Source organism: Giraffa tippelskirchi, chromosome 10 (assembly GCF_054371585.1).
Source record: "Giraffa tippelskirchi isolate mGirTip1 chromosome 10, T2T-mGirTip1v1.2.pri, whole genome shotgun sequence".
Lineage (NCBI taxonomy): Eukaryota > Metazoa > Chordata > Mammalia > Artiodactyla > Giraffidae > Giraffa > Giraffa tippelskirchi.
In genome coordinates, this window is record NC_137284.1 from 156,840,740 (window position 1) to 156,860,413 (window position 19,674).

Below are 19,674 nucleotides of genomic sequence, written 5' to 3' on the forward strand. Positions count from 1 at the left end.
ACCTTACCTGCTTCCTGAGAAACGTGCATGTGGGTTAAGAAGCACCAGTTAGAAGTGGTCATAGAACAACAGACTGGTTCCAAGTTGGGAAAAGAGTACATCAAAGCTGTATATTGTCACCCTGCTTATTTAACTTCTATGCAGAGTACATCAGGCTGGATGAAGCACAAGCTGCACTCAAGATTGCCAGGAGAAATATCAATAACCTCAGATATACAGATGACACCACCCTCATGACAGAAAGCAAAGAGGAACTTTTCTCTTGATGGAGAGAGGAGAGTGAAAAAGTTGGCTTAAAACTCAACATTCAAAAAGGAAGATCATGGCATCCAGTTGCAACACTTCATGGCAAATAGATGGGGAAACAATGGAAACAGTGAGAGACTTTTATTTTCTTGGGCTCCAAGATCACTGCAAATGGTGACTGCAGCTATGAAATTAAAAGATGCTTGCTCCTTGGAAGAAAAGTTATGACCAACCTAGACAACATATTAAAAAGCAGAAACATTACTTTACCGACAAAGGTCCGTCTAGTCAAAGCTATGGTTTTCCCAGTAGTCATGTATGGATGGTGAGAGTTGGACCTAAATCCTAAAGGAAATCAATTCTGAATATTCACTGGAAGGACTGATGCTGAAGCTCCAATACTCTGGCTACCTGATGCAAAGAGCTGACTCACTGGAAAAGACCCTGATCCTGGGAAAGACTGAAGATGGGAGAAGGGGACGACAGAGGATGAGATGGTTGGATGGCATCACCTACTCAATGGACATGAGTTTGAGCAAGTTCCAGGAGATGGTGAAGGACAGGGAAGCCTGGCGTGCTGCAGTCCATGGGGTCACAAAGAGTAAGACATGACTGAGTGACTGAACAACAAAGAAATGTTTAAAATCTATACAAGGAAAATTAGAAAGCATTCCTAGAAGACTTTAAGCCAGACTTGAACAAATGCAAAGACATATTGTGTTCTTAGGATGTCCTAACATCAAGATGTCACTATCAACATTACATTTAAAGTAACCCTGATAAAAATTCCAGTAAGATTTTTCATGGAGCCGAGAGTTCATATGCCTCCCAGGTGGCTCAGGGGTAAAGAATCCACCTGTGAAAGCAGGAGACGTGGGTTTATCCTTGGGTCTGGAAGATGGCAACCCACTCCAGTATTCTTGCCCAGAAAAATCCCATGGACAGAGAATCCTGGCGGGATACTACTAAAACTGTATTAGAGAGTCGTACGTAAAAAAATAATGCAGAAACTAGAAAAAAATATGAACTCTCATATAATCTCAGTATAGGCAAAGGCTTTCTAATTTTAACTCAGAACTCCAGAAGCAATAGAAGAGTGATAAATCTGACTACATAAAAATAAAGTTTTACATGGCAAAAAAAAACAAAAACAGGCGAAGTCGAAAGGCAAATAAGAAACTGGAAAATATTTGCATCATACAACACAGATAAAGCCCTTATATCTTGACTATGTAAGGAATTCTTAATTGGGTGGGGTGGGGGTCAAAATCTTCAAGAATAGCACACAAAACACAAGAAAAGACTACTTATAAAAAGGGGTGAAAATGACCCTTGAGCATAAGAAAACATGGCCAACTTCACACAAGAGAGAAATGAAAATTAAACTACACTGAGGTAACATTTCTCACTCATAAGACAGGCAAAAAATCAAAAGCCAAATATGACACCCTATTGGCATGAATGTAGAAAAGAAGCTCCCTCACGCATGAGCAGCGGCAACAGGGACTGTCTCCAGTCCTGTGAGAGGGGATCTGACGATACCAAACAAAATTACATACGCGTTTATCCCCCCGCCCCAGCCAACAAACCTACGTTTAGAAATTTATTCTAGAGATATGCTCCCAACAATTCAAAAATCCATATGCACAAAATTACTGACTACAGAATCATTCTAATGTAAAATATTAGAAACTACCTAAATACTGAAGCATAGAACACAGGTTGAAAAACTGTGTTTCAAATATAGGGGGAAAAAAAAAAGGAATGAGGAAGATTTCTATAAACTGAAATGAATTCCAGATAATAAGTAAAAAAAGTGACATGCCAAAGAGCACATATAATAATATGGTACCTTCAGTATAGAAAAGGGAAACATATTTGATTATCATTAAAAAAAAAACAACACAGGAAGGATAAACCAAAAGTTTTTGAAACAATGTTAATATCCTATGTACTTTTAAAAACTAAATAAAACAAGAATGAGAAATTAAAAACACTTCAAGAATAACAGGCAAAGTACAAAGATTCTTACTATACCCTACACAAGAATGGATATGTAAGAATGAGGGAAGGCAAAGAACTCGGCGGGAAGGATCAGAATTGGGGTACTGGTGTAAATTCATCACTTATAAATGACGCCCATATGTGAGTACACACTTACTTATGTGTGTACTTGTATATATGCACATGTCTAAGTGTGTGTATGTGCATGTATTTCCTGCCTCTTCGGCTGAGAGACAAAGAAGCAAACACCCGCAGAGCAGCGAGCGCACCCAGCAGCCCAGCCCCCCTACAGGGACGTGGCCTATTTACAGAAAGGAGGACCACTGATTCCAGGGCAGGGAAGGTGTAAGATGACCTTGGAATATTTTGCTATGCCCAAATATAATGAAGTGCTCAAATAAGTAGGAGGACATCTCACAGAGACACAGGAGCCAGCTTGAAAAGACCACCAAAGGCAAATGGAACAATCTGAGCACAAAACAAATGAGGGACAGTGAAAGATTATTGATAATAACAAGAATTCATGAGTCAGGGCTGACAATATATAAATAACTTAACATGTGGAAGAAAGGTGGATTCTGGATTACAAAGAATGCAGAGGTTGACAGGTAAATGTTTACTTAGAAAAGAGGACTTTACAAAAAAACAGGTTAAAACACTGCATACGGCATCGGTTCCTATCATCTTGGAGAAAATTTTGAGGAGCAGTAAGATATTTGCAAGGTCTTCGAGTGTCTCCTCACATTAGTTTTTTAGATACAAGAGAGAAGAACCAGAGAACCCTGACAGCAGCAGGAGCAGACGCTCAGAATTCACAGCACCTGTGAGGGAGCGGGAGGCTCCAGGTGCGTCCAGGTGAGGGCCTGACAAGGGCACAGACCTGCTCCATCTTCTGGCCAAGAATGAATAACTGTATAATTGTGAGGATATGTCAGAGACAAAAGGAGCAAAGTTCCATTTGTGATTAAAAAAAAAAATAATCCAAGTATGTGAGGAAAAACTCTATTATTCAACACTGTCAATATCAAACAGACAAAGGAGGGTTTAAGAAACTTTCCAGATTAAAGGAGTTTAAAGAAACATGACAACTAAATGGAACACCTGACCCTAGACTAGATCCTGGAACCTACAGGGAAGAGGGAAACGCTGTATGGGACATTAAATCAAGTGACAAGTTGAAATATGAAGGGCAGACTAGATTGATGTAAATGTGCAGAGTGATAACAGTGCAGTGATTATGTAAGAATATCCCCATTATTAAGAAATACACATTTAAGTACTTAAGGGTAAAGGGAACATGGTGTGTGTAACTCACCCTTCAAATGGTTCACGGAAAAAAAAAAAAAAATTAATACACAGGCTGGAGTGGGCAGGGAGGAGGTATAAGGGAGAAAGGGCATGAATGACCCTACTGAAATCCCAGCAACTGAAGAATTTAGGTAAAAAGCATATGGACATTATTTTTATTTTTCTTGCTTTTAAAGTTTGAAATTACTTCAAAATAAAGCCTTTTGAAATGCATCATATACCAAAACACTGGCATTCTCAGGAGAAAAACAGAGACAAGAAAGCTGCGGGACAATGATTGGTATACAAGATCCTGAAGGGAGCATCCTTACCTCAGTTCAAACAACCGCACTAGACTGACATCCCCAGGAAGGCACAGCTAGCTGCCCCTGTACCTCCAGCCTCCACCACAGTGTCTGAATTTGACTCAAGACTATAAAAAGATATGAAAGAATTCAACAGTAGAGAAAGAGTATCACTCTTCAAACTGCTCAGAGGATGAGTATTCCTAGGAAAAACTCCAGGATAATTGAGCACTTATGTCAGGCAATATGCTGAGCACTTTACAATCATTTCACTAAATCCAACACCCCTGTGAGGTAGGTACTTGAACTACAGAATGAAACTTGGCTTAAAAAAGTCAAATAAATTGCCAAAGATCTTGTATTAACTAAGTGAAAAACCTGAAATTTGACTCCACAGCCTAATCTTTTTAATCACTTTATAATACCTCCATAGAACAGAACAAAACACACTGCACTATCTACTCATATTCTCAGCAGTATTATAAATAATTCTGCCACGTGAAAAATAGCAGCAGACTGTTACAGAAAAAAATCAGGAAGAGGGCAGCACAAAAGAAAGCCAGAGAACAACCTCCAGAAATACACTCTGGACACATTTTCCAAGATAATGAAAACCATGACAAAGAAGATAATGATTTAAAATAGGAAACAAAATTACCTAGATGCTACTACAGGTTATTAAAGAGGATGTAAAGGAGGTAAATATGTTTTAAATAAATAAAGGTGAATTTAATCAACACTTCTCTAGATCTTTCCACTGGGCCTAAAAGGAGAATGACAACGGTCAACACCGAAAGAAAAAGTTTCCAGAGTAAAAAGAAAAAAGTTGTAATGCAAAACTCTTCCAGACGAAGTTCGAGTCATAGGTGGAAGGCAATAGTCTCTTTCAGGTTTGTAAGAGTCCAGAAAATCTAAGATTTTTTAAAAATAGAGGTGCATAACCATGTCTCCAAAAGACTAGTGGTGAAATGACATTGGAAACTACAGAGAGTTTTTTTTTTTTTCCCGCCAAAGAAAAAGTGACGTGCTCTACACTCTGGGTTAACTTAAGACAGAAGGCAGAGAGAAAACGTCTGATTTCTTCATTTTCAATGGGAAAGAGGAGCAGAAAATTTTATAGTTTCATTTATAACTTAATATTCATAAAATACAATTCTGAATTGCAATCATTGCATGGAATAAAAAGAACTGAAAAACAGGAAGCTAAAAGAACAGACTTGTCTTAAAACAGCCAAGTATTTCAATTATATCCATTAATCTAAGTGCTTGACTATTAAACCCTTCAAAAGGTACAGTTAAAATGACACAGAAGAATCCAATATAACGATGTGAAAAGATCACATTCAACTTGTAAACTAAAACCCCGCACGGCCATATTGTCAGGCAAAGCAAAGTATCTGGTTCCCTCCTCCCAAAAAGGGGGCATACACAGAATACAGAGTAGTTTTACACTGATAAAAAGCAGATCATTAGCCTGACCTACCTGCTTAATAACCAGCACAAAATAGTTTTTTAAAGAGAAAAAAAGAGAGCAAAATGCAAGGAGAAATTGATAGTGGTCAATTGTAACTACATCTGAATATGCTGTTGAATCAAACAGCCAAAAACAGGGAAAAAGAGCTTCATCTAATTAATAAACACAAATACTACAAGTTTAAAACGTCACCATTGGAAGGCATCCAAATATACGTCATAAAGCTACACTAGCGAAACTGTTTGATTTGACACAATTAAGGCAGAATCTAGTATGTTTAAGTACAACCTAAAAAAACAAGTGTGCCTAAAGTTACCAGTACAAAAAATTTGAGTGCAGCCAAAACTATAATCAAAGGTAAATTTATAGTCTGAAATATCTCTTCCTTAGGAAAGCGAAGGAAGCAATCACGAATTCAAATTCCTATTTCAGAAAAATAAAGAGAGGCGCGGTGGCGGAGATTAAGGGTAAACATACAAACGCATCCGACGCAGGTTTCTTTCTTCAACCCGGAACCGAACCAAACCATGGGCCAACCCGCGGAAGCGCCGGGCCCTACATCCAGGAAGCAACTGCCCCGGGGCAGCAGGAGCCCGAGCCTCCTCCGCCCCGGGGCAGCCCTCCCAGGCGGCCACCCCTGAGAGCGGTTCCCCGGGGCTCGGCCCCGCCCCCCTACGCCCCCCTACGCCCCCCTACGCCCCCCGCCCTGGGACCAGGTGCGCGCCAGCAGGTCCGGGTGCCCGCGCTCCCGCGGAGTGGAGCGGGGCGTGGCCCCCCGCCGCCTCTTCACCGCCCCACCCAGGCCCTATCCCCGGGAACCTACCGGCAGGATCACCGCCCTTTCCATGACTCTTCGAGGAGGCACCACCACCACCTACCGCACCACCGGCCAGCGCCGCGTCCCCGCAGGCAGCTTCGGGAAGCAGCCCCAGGCTGGAGCCACCTCGAGGCCTGCGAGCCCCGGGCGGGGGCGCCTCCTCCACGAAACCTGCGAGGCCTCGGCTTCCAACGACCACCTCTGTCTCCGCCCCGCCCCGCAGGCCACGCCCCTCCAGCCGGAAGGATGCGGACACCCCCAGGAACCCGAGCGCACAATCAAGGGCAGAGGTGACAGAAGCGCGTTTCTGTGTCCCTGGGACTAGAGTGCGAGCGCGCAGGGAGACCGCAGGTGTATTCTTTGCGGTCTACATGTTTCTGAGAACCTGACATTTTTCATGGAAATGCTAACTCTAAAAAATACAGGGAATTCCCTGGCGGTCAAGTGGTTGGGGTTCAATCCCTGGTAGGGAACAAGGGTCCCGCAAGACAGTCAATCAATCAATCAATTTTCAAAAAAGTTAATGTAAAATGTAACTGCTTCCCTGGTGGCTCAGACGGTAAAGAATCCGCCTACAGTGAAAGACACCCGGGTTGGATCCCTGGATCGGGAAGATCCCCTGGAGAAGGGAATAGCTACCCACTCCAGTATTCTTGCCTGGGGAACCCCATGCACAGAGGAGCCTGGCGGACTGGACGGTGCATGGGTCACAAAGACTCGGACACGACTGAGCGACTAACACTTGCACTTTCAACTGCAACTTAGCATTTGCATTTGTTGTTATGTTAGTCCCAAGTGCTCTCTAAGACGTGTGCAAGATGCAAGATTTTGCACAGTAAGAATGAGACTGTGGACCGCACAGGGACACTGCTTGGGCAGCAGTGAGCAGCACCCGCAGAGCCAGAGGATTCTTCACACATATCACCTGACGACAGGAACTGCAAACAGCCCACGGGTAATTTATAAAAAGAAACGCCTGCATTTTAGAAATAATTGAATTAATACCCCCGTTTATTACAGATTTCAACTGTCCCATTACAGTGCACTTGTGAACCAAAAGGTTTCTAAAGTTTTTGAGTATCACTTTATTCATTACATCTGCCGTGCAAGGAATTGCTGGTTGGCACTTTTGAGGTCCGATTACTCTGAAGCAGTAAACCCAGTCCTGGCTTTATCAAACTACTTTTATACAAATACTTATTATACAAAAGGCTTTCTTTGTATGAACATTATGAAAGACAAAGAATGCCATTTTATTAAACCACATCTTGGCAATGTAATTTAAAAAGTAAAATTATTTTAGATTAATATTTATTTTCTAAGTTAAGCCAATGTAATTACCATAGATCAAAGAACTTTATGCTTAGCTTCACGTCTACTCTGTGAAATTAAGACTACAATAATAATTAAAAAAAAAAAAATTCAGCCTGAGGGGGTATGTAGAGATGCCCAATGGATCTAGAGTCTTTAGTTCTCTAGGATCCAAATCCTAACATAAGTGAAAATCAGATAACTATTCCTTGGAACTTCCCTGGTGGTCCAGTGGTTAAGACTCTGTACTCCCAATGCAAGTGGCATGGGTTCAATCCCTGGCCGGGGAACTGAGATCCCACAAGCCACCCCTCTTCTCACCCTAGGGAAAAATAGAACTACTCTGTTGCTCAAGTTAGTATGATAGCACAGGGAGCGTAATATATTGGATAAAGCATTAAAATGTAATACAAGAAACCTAAATTTTAGTCTCTCTTCTACCTCTGCAAATTAGTAACTCAGGCAATTCACTTAATTGCTAGTCCCTCACCAGTTCTAAATGTATTAGTTTACCCTATAGATTTCAAAGGAAACAAATTAACTATTTTTATGATTGACTCATCCTAGAGAACATTCAAAGAAAAGTCAAAGTAAATAATGTTTGTAAACATTTTCCTAACAGAAAATACAGTTTTATTCAGCTAGTTGGGAATCAAAGGTAAACCTGAGTTATTCTCATCTTCTACTTTCACTTTAAGAATGTGAATATTTTGGCCTCCATGAACAAATAAGTCTCAATTTGTTGTTATCTAGTACTATACTAACTGCCAGGGGGTAGAGCTCTCAGCTAGCCTATAGCATTTGGAGATTCAGACGACAGAGCCTCCATAAGTTCCTCAGGAAGCTTAGAGAAACTCAGAATGCAACACCTCAAGGTCATAAAGATGCAAAGGCAACAGAAGAGATGGAACTGGGGAGAATCACTGACTGAAAGACTACCTAGAAAAAAATTTAAATAGATGAAAATACACATTATTAAAAGCATCCTACAAAGCAGAAAGACTGGTATCATAAGTAATGAAAAAGAAGTGGGAAAATGTCTGCAGATCCTAACTCTCAAAACCCGAAGGAAACTTTACATCTAAAAACAACAGAGATCTACTATGGGGGAGGAACAACATACATATGCATATACAATGATTCCAAATATTTAATACAAGTTTATACATACATACACACAAGTATATATACACATGTAAAATCACAGTAAAATCATCTAAAAGTCAATCTAACCAAGTATACTCTGCTTTATTTTTGAATTTTAAATTAATAGATTTAAAAAATATACCTATTTTAGTATCTGCATACAGGGATACTACCTACTTCAAAGAGTTTCGAAGATTAAAGGTGAGTCATTCAGAAACAATTCCTTAGCCATGAAGTACCATATAGATATATGTTAGATGATAGTTCATTTCTGCACTTTTGAAAACATCCTAAAACTGTAAAGAACCCAAATGTTCACAACTAGGTGATTCAACGAACAAACTCTGGTACTTCTACTATTCAGTAATAAAAAGGAATCACTACTGGTATGTGTAACATTGTGGGTGAATTTCAAAATAATTATGTTGGGTTTTAAAAAATGCCCACCACCCAAAAAAAGAAAAGAATATATATTATATGACATCACTTACATAAAATTCTAGAAAATGCAAACTAATCTATGGTGAGAGAAAGCATACTGCCTGGAAAATCAGAGGGAGCAGTGCAGTGAACAGTGAGAACAGAGGAACTCCCAAGGGCACCTGGGAACTCCTAGGGGTTGTGAATTTGTTCATTATCTTGAAGATGATGATGGTTTCATGAGTGTACATGTGTCTAATTAAATTACAGACTTTATATGTTTGCCGTTTACTGTATATCAATTATACATCAATTAAATTTTTTGTAAGTTGAATGTAATATACAGATTTGAATAGGTATCTGATTTGTCTGCTCTATATAAAAAAAACATACAGATGATATTTTTCTTAAAAAAATAAACAACTTACTTTGCATTTCCAGCCATTGGTTGGTACTGATTTCATAACTGGTTGAAGACAAAAAGTATGATACCCTTTGTCACACGTATCACACACTAGCATCTTGCTATCTTCTCCCGATTGTCTAAAAAATAAGATAGCATTAATGATGCCTTATCTTTAAACTTATGTTTGTGACATAAGTAATCATGAGAAGAATCTGTCCTGGGAACTGCCCAGTTCATAAATGCCCTCAGTGTCAGTTTTGCCTATGCCCAGATAATGACAGTGCAAACCCTCCAGAGGATGAGACGTCTTCCAAAGGTCTCTAAAGAATTATCCTTACTGAACGCTCACCTATGGTGAACCTGTTTTGGTCATTTTTTAGGATTCCTGCAGAGAAGGAGGGGTTAAGGCAAGATGAGTGATTTTGATCTTTATTTTTTAAACATCCCATACCCATCCTCTTTTGGGCAAGGAGCTGTAACCAATAGGTGATGCTGCATAGAAAGGAACAAATCCTGGCACAGTGAACTGGAAGAACAGTGTGATATAATAAAAGAGAGGATCACATTTGGATCCGACCTACATTTGCGTTCAGACTTGTATTTTTCTAGCTGTGAGACTCCTGAATAACTCAGACTTGAGTCCTCTTGGCTTCAAGTACAAAATGTGAATGAAAATCAAAGATTACCATGAGAATTAAATATAATTCTGGCTGAAGAGCTAAGAACATTCATTAAATAATAAATGCTAAATAAACAGATACAAGAATAATAATCTTGTCATAATTATTAAGAATTATAATTAAAAACCTAAAATCTTTCCCTGAACACTTTTTTACCCCGAAGATTGGGCCCTTGTCCTGTCCATAGTAGCTGCCTTGATTCTTGACTGTTCATACCTATCAGAAACTAAAAATTTAATTCAAGAGGAGGGGAAAAGAAAAACTAGGGAATGCAAGAAGAGCTGAGAGAGGAACCGCTGAATAAAACCTGGGGATAAACAGAAGTAAAAAGGAAGATCGGTTAGTTGGCCTTCAGTAATTTCTTATTTAATTTAACAAATTCTACATGTAAAATTGCACATTGTATCTCTTCAGCTATGTGGAAAGATCCTAGAAGAACAGCACTCTTTTCTTCCCTTTCTCTTATTCCTTCTCAAGAAGCTAGGCATAGATACAAGGTATCAACTAAGTGTTTACTGATATTTTCACGCGGTCTTATTTATTCCACATAATTCTAAGATATTGATGCTTATTGTTGTCAAATTAAATTACAAATAAAACAGACTGAACGTGGCAATGGTGAGCATCATTTCTCCTTATCATAAAAGTTCTCAGCTTGTAAACAATTTGAAGACTGCTGTAGATGGAGGTAACATCCCCAAATTATCATGCTAATTAATTAGTAGCATGAGGAAAAAAAAAATCACAGAAAAGACTGGAGCAATGATCAAAGGATGGAATAAAACAAACAAGAAAAGATAACCTCATTGCAAACATTTACATCCATACAACATTTTGTTTCAGGATTACAGTGACGGTAACTGCCTTTCAGATAGATGGAGATTTCTTTGAAAACAGTAGACTTAGTATCAATTGTTCCTCCTGGAATAGAAACTGAAACTTATCACGGATTCTTTGGCTCACTCTAATAACTACTTTCCATAGTGAGTGGTTTATTTTCCTATAAAATTTCACCCCCAGTGTCCCTCAGGAAGAAGGGGGGGGGGGAAGCTGCTTTATTTTTCTAATGCTTACTTTTAATTGTTAAAATCATTCATTTAAAATTGTTGGCAAATTTAAACTGGCTTTTTAGGCAACCAGGAATTTAAACTGCTAAAATTATTTTTGTTTAGACTTGTTTCAAAGTAATAAAAAAGTTAATAAATACCTAGCAAGTTTTAAAGACATGGTGAAGTCAGTGTGAATGAATACAGCTGCAGCATGAACAACCTTTACCATATTTACACAAACCTTTAGGACCTAATAATAGGGTCTGTCTTAAACTCAATACACACCTTTGAGTTGAAATTAAAACTTACTTGCAGTTCTGGCACACTTTGCACTCAGGACATTGCCAACCTGCCCGTTTTAATGGAGTAACCGCTATATCCAGGCACATTCCATGATAGTGCTGACCACAAGTAGTACAAAAGAACTGATCTAAGAGGTCTCCCGGGCTGTCGCACACTGCACAGTTTGCATCTTCCTTTGCTATAATTAACAGTAAAACAACGAAATTGTTGTATAAGAATTTAATATTTCTCTGACTTTACAGTTTAAAAAAATCACTCGAAGGGAATTTTCATGGTAAATCTTTCAGACACTTGAAATTATCCACATTGAACTGATATCCAATCAGAGTAAGGTCTCAATAAAAACATTATGCTATCTTTAATCTAATTTTAATCACATTAAATTTAATCATATAGTTTTGCAATTATTTGTGCCTACATCTACCTGAGACCATATGCAGTTCTTATTTTATTTTATATCCCTAATACCAATGATAATCCTGGGCACCTAGTTAATGTTCAATATATACTTGCTGAAAAGAACCAAAAAGGAAAATATCAACTGAAAGACGCGTTGCAGTGCAAAAACAAACATTTTTATCTGGATGTTATAAATAAAGTTTTGAAATTAACAAAATAAAGTAAGAGACAAAATTAAGAAATGCTCATATCAATTAGATTAAGATGCTTCTTAAGCATAAACAGACTTAATTTTTATTCAACTCAAATAAGGGTTTTTTAATACTGGAAAATATCATATGAGGGAGAACATGAAAGATGGAAGCTACATATTCATACACAAATACAATACTTCATATACTAATTTATACTGATGTATATTAACTGCCAGTTGTAAAACAAAACATTAAAAATCTATATAATTATCAACATCATCTATCACTAAATGTGGATTAAAAGGAATGGCACTTTTTAACACTTCTTGTACCATCTAAAATAAAGAATAAACTGCCTTGCCAAGCACAAAGTTAAACTCATGCATATTACAATATAATAAGGAAAAGAATGTATTCGAAAATCATACCAATTTGGTGATATATACGAGTATGCCTGTAACTGCATTTAGTATGCTCTCAACTAAACAGTCTGATCAGCTGCCTGTCCGAGGACTGTTTTAAATCATACACAGGATTTCCTCCTTCTGCTTTCTGAAGGTCTGGTCAGTCCTCTCTGGCTTCAAGTGCTTCCTACGTGCCTGCCTTTCCCCCAGTCTAGAAACAGTTAATGATCTATTCCTTTTCCTTATACCTGGAGTTAGTTGCCAGCTGGTCTTGTGGGCTGTAGAAGTCTTTGGCATACAGACCTCTTGTTTATAGAGTCCTTTCAGAATGGTTAAAAAAAAAACCAAAACCTGTAGTGTGGGGGCAGTGCACAGACAGGCCCTGTGCTGTCTCTGGATGTAAGCTGGGCCTGGTGGCTGCTCACCCACCACTCATCCGAAGCTCCTGTAACTTCTCGGGCCTTACCTTTCTTGCCGTGTCGCAGCACTGACAGCCGGCATTTCACTCACGCTGAAGTGTCCTACCTTGAGTTCTAGGATGGCCGCTTTCTCCTGATAACTCCTGAGGCTCCTCACGCCTCCGTCTCAACCCCTGTGCTCCTTCTGTAGCTCCACAAGACCTCCAAATGCTGGAGGCTCCCAGGATTCCATTCTCTTCCTCCTTTCCTAATCCCCCATGGTTTTTTCTTTGTAATCACATCAACTTCTACACCATAAAAACACCGTAATTCCAAGAACTCGATCACTAGCCCCAAACTTCTATCTAACTCTCAAATGTTATTTTCAAGTCTTTCCAGACTTCAATAGCCACATGTTCTAAAAACACCCAATCTCTACACCTCTAGCACAAAACTTATTATTAAAACCTAAACCTCTCCCTTCTTTCTCAACCTGCTGGGTAAAGAAGCATTAGTGTCACTGCTGACCCTAAACTCATCCCTGACCCAACATACCCAAATGGACACCACTTCTTATTTAGTAAACTTTCTATATACCCCTCTTCCATCTATCTGTACAGCTCAGTTCATCACACTCTGTTTTGGTATTAATAACTGCAGTTACCCACTGACTGGAACGTTTGCCTAGGGTTCTGACCTTCTCCCTAATCACCCCACACATCCAGAGCAATTTTCTATGACTGTTATGCCCTGCCTAAATTAAAACTTTATCAATACCTCCTTTCTCACCTTAAAAAACCCAAAAGTTTCTAGTTTGAGGCAAAAAAGAAAAAAAAAGGAAGGGGAGCCTTATCTCCTTTTCCAACTGAATCTCAGAACACTCACTATTCCTGGTTAGATCAAGCAGTCTGCTGTGCACAGAACCCAACACAGCAGACTGCTCGCTCTTGTGAGGCCGTACGCAGCCTGTTTCTTCGGCCTGTAACCATGTTCCCATGCTGCACTGCGAGCCCGTTTCAAAGAGGCCCTTAAAACTCCTGCTCAGACATAAACCCTGACTATCTAACGTCACCTCACCTAAATGCCCGTTTGGTTGTTGACTATCTCTTTCCCCGTAAGCTTAGAAGAAATTGTTACATAATCCAGTTAATTATAAAATATTTAAAAGGAAGCATTACTTTTAAAAAGGAAATTACATGTATTAATTCATTTTTATAGAAATGGCAAGAGAGTGCCATATTTAACTCATTCAAGCACATTTAAAAACCTTTGATTTTTCTTACCCTCAGAACGTACAGAAATTGTGGCAAATACTGGACTCTATCAGATACTCAGTTCATCTTGTGAAACTTCTAGAGTTTGCTACTCTGCGACTTCAACCTGCCTGGGAGCTACCAGTCACATGTAGCTAACTGGGCGATGGAAATGTTATTAGTCCAAACTGACATGTGCTTTACATAAAAGACTCAATTCCAAAGATTAACAGGAAAAAATATTACTATGAATAGCTCAAAATTTTATTGATTACAAGTTGACATATTAACATTTTGGATATATTGGATTAAATATGTATTGTTAAGATTAATTTCAAATAAAAAAATTTAACATAACTATTGGAAAAATTAAAACAACATATATTGCTCATATATTTCTATTGCACAGCCCTGTTTTATATAGCAAAGCTCATTCTATAACAAGATAATTGTGTGCATCACTGTGGCAGGGATTACTTTTTATTCTATGACATTTTCCACCAATTCCTTGATGACAATAGTTATGTTGCTTGATTAGTATGCCTAATGTAATAAATTGGACCAAAAAAAAATCCACATGATTATATTCAGCATAAAAGAACTATTAAGCATTATATACAAATAATAATAGAAAAAAGTTGGTTCCAACCACTTGTTTAACCTGTGAGAATATACAGAAATATGTAGAAATATTAAACAGCCTTTTGAAGGTCATGCATAAGAAGACACTACTGGATAGTGGGTCATGTCAGACGTAAGAATATGTACTTATACATACATGTATGTCTGAAAGTCACAGAGGCATTAAGTTTGAAGCAATAATCAAATGACTAAGTGAACATTTTCTTTAAGCAGTTGGGAAAGCAAAACAGACGGAGTAGACTAAAGCTAAAGACAACTTAAGGAAGGACAGGAGTAAAATCCAGGTCACTCTCTCTCCAAAGATGTTGATGCCCACTGGAAGGGCAAAGAAGGCAAAGAATATCCGAGTACGCACAAAAGTAGAATGGTCAAAAGTAGAAGAAGTGCCAGCACAGGCACGGCGTGAAGGAGCTAAATGACGTAGGGGGAGCAAGAAAAGACGGAGAGAAACAGAAGGACAAGCTTTGGACATGTCACTGCCTAAGTGACAGCCAGGTGACGAGAGAAGAAATGGAGGAAAAGACAAAAAAATGGAGCCTAAATTACATAGGGGCTTATCATGGATCTCTAAACATGGTCAAATTGGAAGGGGAGACCACAGCTTAAGAGAGCCTAGATAGCACATAGGAAGAAAGAACAACAGAAGTGAAATTATCATCAGTCAATTTAAAAAGGACTAAACCAGCACAGCTTTCTTACTTCCATCGACGTTACAACTTCTATGATCTAGGTTTCCATCACTGGTAGGACACTGCAGGGTGATTTGCCTCTCAATATGGAATCTCCAGAAAGAAAAACCAAACCATGGATGCTGTCCAGAGAGGGATGCCCACACAGCAGGCAGGTAGGTAAGAAAGAAAGGTCACTGGGCTGACAGATATAAGGGAACAGAAAAGCTGCAGCACTTCGTGTCAAGAGAGACACAGCTAACAAGGTATTAGCTAGGGAGTTAAAATGAAGTAGAAGAAGCTACAGCTGAGTAAACACACTGGGGGAGGGAGAGTGGCTTGAGATGCATGGTTCCCAGGTTCAGACCCCGCAAGACTTCTCACGGCAGACAGCATACATCCAAACGCCTTCCCTTGTTCACAAGGCCTGCGTTCACCTGCACGTGCTCTCCACTATGCACCTGGCAGACACCAAGCTCCAGCACACTGACTCCTGCCTACCCCACAATCACGCCAAGTTCATGCCACGTGGCCTGCACACTAGTTGTTCGCTCTGCCTGGAAAATTCTCTCCTCTGATCTTGCACGGCTGGCTCTCTGCCATTTAGGCTTCTCTGAGGGGCAGAATACTACCCAGGAAGAATATGTGGCTGTGTCTCCTAGGTGGATATTTAGTGTAAAATTTCCAGGCTAGGCTAGTGGACACTGGCATCAGCATGAAAGTAAGGTGACAGTCCTGATCAGCCTGTCTCTAGGACGCACCACCCAAAATTATTTTCTGATGAAAGGCTCGGTCCTGCTCACAGATGCTCTCTTTGCTGGAATTTTTTTTTTTTGAGGTCCATGTTTTTTCTAGATTTCTCAACTTTCATAAAAAAGATATCGATCATACTACTAACTCAGTTCACTACCACTGCGCACAGCTCTGAGCTTGGCCAGCAATACCAAGTATTACACTTGGTGCAGACCCATAACTGGACCCTTAGATAAGAGCTGAAAGAACTACCTTTTAGTACAGTAATTCATATATATACACATGTATATGGTACAAGGCTATATGACTTTCACTGATTGTCATTTAATCATCAATAATGACACTGTCATTTAAGATATCCCCATTTTTAAAACATAAAAAGTGCTTCATGCTGTGACAGACAACTAAAAATACAAATGAAAGATTTTATAAGACTATTACCTCGTCTGTATATTCTTGCAAAATAGTCTATTGGCAATATTCTTTACATCCCTACATTGAAACAAAGAGTCAGAAAGCTGTCTTTAGGCTGCACTGTTTAAGATCCCCAAGGAATAGAATTTGCTCAATTGGGCTTTGGTTTTACACCACTGACTTATATTGAGGGCTGTTACAACAAACTGCCCTGTGGGATCTATTTAAGTTGCTGTGAGACAAATTTTCACTGCCCTGTAGCGTGTACACACGGTCTCAGTGAATTCTTATTACTACAAATCAGGCAACTGCTCACGCCTCCTCACACTGACTGCTAGGGAGTTCTGCAGCCGGCCGTGTGGCTCAGGCCTAAGAAGTGCACTTCCTCTGGGAGTCGATCTCACCGTGACCTTCCCATCCATCCTCTCCCTATTCTCTCTTCTCATTGGCCAAATTCTCTTCTTACCTTGAGTCGCTGTAAGTCTACTCTGGGACAAGGGAAGGCACCAACAATTTCAGAGTATCTTTTTAGTTTTATGTTGGCAGCAGGAACTATGCATGGTTAACTGACAGCAAATCATCTCACCTCAGTTCTTACATTTCATTATTTTACAAAACATTTTATGATTCCTAACATATAAATGTATATATGTGAACATAGTCTGCAAGAGAAAGTAGTACTGTCCATAAGTAACAAACTTTCTTGTGTTGGAACCACAGTCATAGAAAAATTTGCCTGTTGTTTAGTGCAATCTAAATCATGACCATGTACAAAAGGCTAAATAAAAATTCTCAAACACACCCACAATTGTTTTATTCAATTGGAAAAGTGTGTTGTAACACCCAGAATATAATCAACTCGGATGACTGGCATCACAGTCTGTGTACTTAAGTGACATAATTCACTTCCTGAGGTCTTAAAATAAACAACACCGATAATAGTAGCTGTGCATGAATGTTCTTTTTCTCCCAGATGAAACAGTGTATAATCCAAGACATGTTTAAAACTTTAAATTCCTTATTAGCCTAAATACAATCTGACATTTCAGTCTGCCTTCCCTATAATTTATGTCTGTACAGGGATTAAGGGCAATATGATTATACATGTAGACACAAAATAACTAAAGATAAAATTATGGTACTGAAGAAAGAAAAAATAATGATTATGAAGTCTAACTGTGTTTGAGATTAGTTTAAGCCTGAGGTAGCTGTATTTATGTTTCACAAAGCTGGAAAAGATAGGGAAAAAGCCTTTATCGACATTCTAAGAAACAGGTAAAAGCTAACAGATAATTAAGAGATGACATAAAAAAAAAAAAAAAAAGACTGAATTATAGAAATTTCACAAGCAGACTGGAAATTCAATTTACTAGGGGAAAAAAGATCCCAAAACATGCATACTCACTGGAAATCCATATACTAAGAAACAAGTAAGATCTCTATTTAATGAAAGGGATAGGAAAGAGCTATAATTTTCTGTATAACATAAATTTAAAACACTTAAACCTTTTCACTTAATTATAAAATACTGTTTGGAAAAGAAAGGGAAAAAAAGACAACTAAGGGTAATAGATAACCATAACCAATATAGATGAATCAAGAAGAAGCACTACCAGAATATCAGGACCATACATTTTCCAAGATTCTCCAAAGTGTTTTGGTGATCCTATCAACATACATCCTGAAATAACACCTGAGTGAACCATCTTCCAAATTTCCAACTAGGGAGTTTTTGTTTTTCTTTTGTAGTGTAAAAGACATTGAATTAAAGACATTTTAATTTTTTAAATGACCTATTAGTACTTTATAGTACATATTAAAATACCATATACTCAGCAAATCTATTTGCATACGGTAGTTAGATTCTTAAAATAAGAATAAAAAAAAAACAAACATGCAAACTGTCTTTGAGTTTTCAAGCAAATAACTTTTTGGATATACCATCAACAATACTGTTGATAACAGATTTCTCCCTCGGCTCCTCGCTCCCCCCACCCCCCAAGGATCTCTTCTGAAGACCTCTCTCAGTTTTAGATGATACTACCTTTTACCACAAGCAGAGTAACACTTAGGGAACTTACAACACCTGTTAAGTAACTACATCAGTAAGTGTTTTTAGATATATCTGCAGTAAACTTACATCTCTCAGGAGCTTGGTCAATGTGTTCTGGACAAAGAAGGAAGAAGTGACTGAGATCCTGAAACGTGCCGGCTCCAGCAGCACAAGGATAATGGTACATCTGGGTGCATTTCTCTTCACAGCATTTGATAGTGGCTCCAAGGTGCTTACAAAATGCACATCGCTGGAAGGGAGCAAAGCATAAAGAAACCTCCTTAAAAAACACAGAAAAGCAACATTCAAATGTGGGGCAAGGAAGATTTTCAGAAGTCCCTGTACATTACTAGTGAAATAATCTGAACCCTGCAAAATAAATACTAAATAAACAATCAGTGAAAATGGTAAAATGTAAGGTCTCCATTCAGTGCTTGGTATAATGTATGTTCATCCTTCCATCAAGTTTAGAAAGTCAGCATTTCACTTTTTTCTACTGACTTTGTCAAAAACATACAACTACCATTCTTTAAAAAATTAATAATATAGCTAAAAGGGTAGTTTTCTAGTTGGGGGTTATTTTCAACAGGTGATTAAACCCCATCAATAAGCAGATAAAACAGAGAAAAACTAGTTACAAAACCTCTTACCGTTTTCACCCTGCCTAAAAATCAATATGGAGTTTCTCAGGTGGCGTGAATAGTCAAGAATCCCTGCCAATGTAGAAGACATAAGAGTCATAGGCTCCATCTGTGGGTTGGGAAGATCCCCAGGAGAAAGAAATGGCAATCTGCTCCAGTATTCTTGCCTGAAAAATCCCATGGACAGAGGAGCCTGGCAGGATACAGTCCATGGGGTTGCAAGAGTCGGACACAACTGAGTATGAGCACACACCAGTCAGTATGAAGTAAATCAGTGCACCAGAGAGGAGGTTAGTGAGCGGCAGCTACACTGCTCAAGGCATGCACACACATTCACACACTTCACTGCAGCAGTTTCAAGTTTCCTTAAAAAGTTGGAGATGTGAAGAAAAATTAAGTCTTCTGAC

General features: G+C 38.9%; 1 protein-coding gene across 2 annotated transcripts in view; it reads right to left on the minus strand.

Annotated features, from left to right (window-relative positions):
- The window catches only part of KMT2C (lysine methyltransferase 2C), a 263,902-nt gene that overhangs the window by 103,681 nt on the left and 140,547 nt on the right, over nt 1-19,674 (minus strand). For both annotated transcript variants that reach the window (XM_081533535.1, XM_081533536.1), the window contains 3 exons: nt 18,714-18,876; nt 11,455-11,626; nt 9,439-9,553 (listed from right to left, as the gene is read on the minus strand). In XM_081533535.1, coding sequence (XP_081389661.1) covers nt 9,439-9,553; nt 11,455-11,626; nt 18,714-18,876 — 450 coding nt within the window. The remainder of the gene's footprint in view (nt 1-9,438; nt 9,554-11,454; nt 11,627-18,713; nt 18,877-19,674) is intronic.